General features: G+C 59.9%; 1 protein-coding gene across 1 annotated transcript; it reads left to right on the top strand.

The window, feature by feature from the left end:
• Positions 1 to 4: 4 nt before the first annotated feature.
• On the top strand, positions 5 to 4,279 carry CCDC102A (coiled-coil domain containing 102A; the record flags this gene model as incomplete). Its single annotated transcript, XM_031058407.1, has 9 exons — positions 5 to 76; positions 1,171 to 1,373; positions 1,489 to 1,597; positions 1,841 to 1,957; positions 2,042 to 2,251; positions 2,494 to 2,664; positions 2,764 to 2,867; positions 3,074 to 3,098; positions 3,777 to 4,279. Coding segments are annotated over 9 exons (1,119 nt in total), but the record flags the coding sequence as incomplete, so codon positions are not given.
• Between the last annotated feature and the right edge of the window lie 602 nt (positions 4,280 to 4,881).

Below are 4,881 nucleotides of genomic sequence, written 5' to 3'. Positions count from 1 at the left end.
TGGAACAGAGGGGGACGCCGGCCCTGAGCAAGAGCCTGTGCGGGATGTGGGGGCAGAGCTGCCCCAAAAAGCCAAGGTGGGCGTGCGGGGCTGCCCCGGGCGAGCAGGGGAACAGGGGAGCTCCTCATCCTTGTCTGCTGCCCATGGGCACCCCCAAACCACCCCTGCCTGTCCTGTAAAATGGCCAGTGTGGGGGGACTGCTCTTGGGGCAGGACTGGGAGGGACAGATCCCTCTCAGAGCAGTAGAGGATGGTCAGACCCCTCTTGGATTAATATGGGGGGTGTCACACCCCTCCAAGCAGCACTTTGGGCTCAGACCCCTCTTGGAGCAGTACAGGACAGTCAAATCCCTCTTGGAACAGCACCAGGGGGGATCAGACTCCTCAGAGCAGTGTCATGAGGAGACCCAGAGCCATCACAGCCCCGTGCAGTGAGATCACCTTGGCACTGGCAGCAGTCCCTTTGCTGGGGCTTTCCCTTTGCGGGCACAAGGCAAAAATCACTGTGCCAGTACAGGGATGGTGGCAGTGGCAGTGCTAGTGGCATCTCCCAGCCACAGCTTGATTGTCAGGGTGTCCATATGGGCTTCTGGCAGGGGTTTTTGCTGAAGGAAGGAGAAGGAGGAGGAGGAAGGGGGGAGCACACCAGAGGCACCTCAGGGATTATCCCAGCTGCTGCAGCCATCCCTCCTCTGCTGCCGTTGGCTCTGTCACAGCACCAAAGTCACTGCTCAGGGTGCCGTGCTGTGACATGTCCACCTGACAGCACAGCTGCCAAGTGACAAATCTGAGACTAATGTGAGCATCCCCCACGGGCTCCACACTTGGTCCCCAGGCATCCTGTCTCCTGGAATCCCCTGCTGCTCATTTACTGTGTGCTCAGAGCTCCTGGTAGAAGGTCACCCATGTGGCAGTCCTGGGTGAGATCGGCGTCATAAATTGGTTTTAAATTTTTTGATACCACATTTCCAGCATGGCAGGGAGCTGGCAGCAGAGTGTGGTGACATGTGGGAGCTCCCCTGGGAGGGCAGGTCCCTCCTCACCAGCCTTAGGGGATCCCTGGGGGATGGAGGGAGAGGTGCTCTTGGTTATGGGGTGCGGGCTGGGTGCTGTAGGGCTGGGGAGCCCTCTCACCCTGTCCCCTGTGCTGGGCCACCCACGGCGCCACAGGAGCTGGAGCTGATGGAAAACATCTTGACGAGCAAGCAGGAGGAGAGCTGGGAGCAGCGGGGCCCCCGGGCCTCCTTCAGCCGCCAGGAGCGGAGCCGCCTGCTCTGGGAGGACGTCAGCGCCGTGGAGGAGGATGCCACCAAAGTCACCGCCCTGAAGCTCAGGCTGGATGAGTCCCAAAAAGTGCTGCTCAAGGAGAGGGAGTGAGTGCTTGGGGCATCATCCTTGCAGGCTGCCAGCTGATACCAGCCTGGTCCCCGCTGGGGTGGCACGTCCCATGGGGTCCTGCAGGCTGTCACTGTCACTGCCTCTCCCCAGGGACAAGCTGGCGCTCAGCAAGAACATTGAGAAGCTGGAGGGCGAGCTCAGCCAGTGGAAGATCAAGTACGAGGAGCTCAACAAGAACAAGCAGGAGGTGATGAAGCAGGTGAGCGAGGTGCCTGGGGACAGAGCTGCTCCAGAGGGTGGGCTGTCCCTCACAGGGTGGCACATCCTGATGGACATGGTGGCCCACAACCACTTCCCCAACTCCAGACTGCTTGTTAAGGGATTTTCATTAGTGCTGTTGATGCAGTGGGTCCATCCATAGAGGTTGGGTGGATGTGTGTGGGCAGGGCTCAGGTAGAAGGTGGCTGCTCACAGCCCCCTTTGGTGCCATGTCCCCCCACAGCTCAACATCCTGAAGGAGATTCACCAGGACGAGCTGGGGCGCATCTCCGAGGACCTGGAGGATGAGCTGGGTGCTCGCTCCAGCATGGACAAGAAACTGGCTGAGCTGCGTGCAGAGGTGAGGCCAGACCCCAGCCTGGGGGACAAAGGGGGCAGAGAGGGGGGTCCTGCTGCCCCCCAGCCACCCCCTGCCCTGTCCCAGATGGAGAGGCTGCAGGCAGAGAACGCGGCTGAGTGGGGCCGGCGGGAGCGGCTGGAGACAGAGAAGCTCAACCTGGAGAGGGAGAACAAGAAGCTGCGGGCACAGATCGAGGACCTGGAGGAGGTGCTGGCTCGCAAGCGGCGCCAGACGGCCAGTGCCCTGGACACTGACCTCAAAACCATCCAGGCTGAGCTCTTCGAGAAGAACAAGGTGCCACAGGGGAGGTGTCCCCCACTACCGCATCCCTGGGTGACTCTGTTGTGGGGCTCAGCCTCCCCAAGGACTCCCTCAAGCCCATATTTTGCCATCACCTTTCAAGGGATGGTGTTGACCCCATCAGCTCCTGGGTCATGGGGTGGGGCAATGGGAGAGACCCCTGGGGAGGGAGGGGAGGACACCCAGTGGTGGGGGTGGCTGTCCCATGCTCAGCCCCCTCCCCGTGCCCACCACAGGAGCTGGCCGACCTGAAGCACATCCACACCAAGCTGAAGAAGCAGTACCAGGAGAAGATGGCCGAGCTGGCCCACGCCAACCGCCGCGTGGAGCAGCACGAGGGAGAGGTGAAGAAGCTGCGCCTGAGGGTGGAGGAGCTGAAGAAGGAGCTGGCCCAGGCTGAGGATGAGGTGAGAAAACTCACGCTGGTGGAGGAGGTCAGGGGGCTGTTCTGCTCCTTACACAGCTGCCAACAGCACCATCCCACCCCATCCCATCCCACCCCACAGCTGGATGAGGCCCACAACCAGACGCGGAAGCTGCAGCGGTCGCTGGACGAGCAGACGGAGCAGAGCGAGAGCTTCCAGGTGCAGCTGGAGCACCTGCAGTCACGGTGAGCAGGGGCTGGGTGAGCCACGTGGGCACCAGCCAGGATGGGATGATGTTCTCCTTGCCACCATCCCTCAACCAGCATCTGCCTGGTTGAACCCATGGCCCGAGTGCCTGTGACATCCTCGGGAGGGGCACAGCCATCCTCTGAGCAATCTTCACCCCACCTTGAGCTGGGTGGCATTCACCTCCCAGTTAAACCAGCACAAGGCTGCCCAGAGACCAGCACAGCCCAGTTTTATGCTGCTTAGGGTTGCACCCACTAGTACCCACAGCCAGGGCAGGCTGCTGGCATCCCACACCAGTCTGGGGAGGTGGGAGCTGAGTTTTCTTGCCCTTAAAACTTTCCCCGGCCCTGCTTTGCCTCTCCAGCAGTAAAGAGCTGAAATGGCCGTGGGATCGATGCCGTGGCTCCAGGAGGCGCTGGGGGGGTGTTTATAATCATCCTTTATTTTATTGGGACATCTGCATTAAATCATGGAAGCATAATGGAGGATTCATCGCCCACCCCAGACTCCCTGTGCAATCAGCCCTAAATAATTCATGCTTTCCAGTAAAGTGTGGTGGACTGGTTGGATCTCACTGGATCCTTGGCCTTTGGATTTCAGATTTGATTCATAAAATTTGCTTGATGAATTTTCACACAAGGGCAAGTAAAGAGCTAAAACCACCACAGGGCAAGTAAAGAGCTAACACCACCACAGGCTCCTGGGGGTTTTGAGAGTTCCTCAGTTTAGGGGAATGACACCTCCCTTTGCAGTCCTGTCTGGCTCTGTGCTGCCCAGCACAGGAACCCCCAGCCACGGAGGGGTTTAGCCTGTGCCCCATCCACAGCTCCCAGTTCCAGGCTGTGGGGGCTCATCCTGCGCTCAGAGCTTAGCGAGGGCAGCTGGAAGGGATCTCTGGGGTGCAGCCGTGCTGTCGGGGGGTGCAGGGGAATGCAGGCTTCGGCCCTGACGACGCCGGCGACGGCACCAGCGACCCCGACGAGGATGAGGACCTGCAGATCCAGGTGCCCTAGAGCCCAGGGCAGTGCCACCGCCGCAGGACGTGCCACATCAGTCCCCTGCGTTCAAGTGTGTCGCCATGGGGCCCAGCTGTGCGGTGATCCTTGTATAGATGGGGAAACTGAGGCACAGAGCGGTGGGGAGGAATTTGCCCGGGGGTGCTCCAGAACCCACTGCCTCTTGGACAGGACTGGATGGCCCTTCAGCCACTGGCATCTCCTGGGACACTGGTGTGGCCACCAAAGCCAGCATCACTGAGCAGCCCAGGAGGAGGAGGCGCAGGCCTAGAGAGGCACCAAGCTTGGCAGCCGCAAACTGCCCACTTCTCTTTATATATATTATATATATGTATGTATTTGTATATGATTTTTTATTATAAATACAGAGCCCAGATGGGCCCAGGCTCTGATGGTGGTGTGAGCTGCTTGTCTGTCCCCACACAGGAGCGAGGGTGGGGAGGGGACACATCAGGGAGATGGGCCTGAATGTCACCCACTGGCATCCCTGTCCCCATGCCTGCATTCCAGCCCAGCGTGGGGTAAAGCCTGTCCCTGGGCCTGTGCAGTGAAAGGTGCTCACCCAGGGGTGCTCACCCTGGGGAGGTGCACAGGTGCTGACCCAGGGGTGCAGAGGTGCTCACCTGAGGGTGCTGCTTACCCCAGCACAGCCCTTCAGCCCAGCCCCCCAGCACAGGGCCTTGGGGGCTTTGGAGGCGCTCAGACACAACCTTATTAAAAATTAATATTTCGGTGAGCTAATCCCCTCGCTCTGCCTTTTAATTGATTGGCTAAAAGCGCAGCTCTTTGCTGCTCATGGGGTTTTTTTAATGCCCTTTTATTTCCAGCGATTATTCATATTTTTATAGCCCAACAAGCGAGGCCGCGGGGGTGGGGGTGCCTGGGGGCAGTTTTAGTGAGAGGCCTGGAACCAGTCTGGGGGCGCGGAGCGGGGATGCGGCGACACCTGAGCCGAGGGACCGAGCAGAGGCTGCTGGCCCCGGCCGGCAGTCGC

This window comes from Geospiza fortis, unplaced genomic scaffold (assembly GCF_000277835.1).
Source record: "Geospiza fortis unplaced genomic scaffold, GeoFor_1.0 scaffold97, whole genome shotgun sequence".
In the NCBI taxonomy this organism is placed as follows: Eukaryota; Metazoa; Chordata; class Aves; order Passeriformes; family Thraupidae; genus Geospiza; species Geospiza fortis.
Note: the sequence above shows the minus strand (reverse complement) of the source record. Positions and strands in the feature narration are given on the sequence as shown.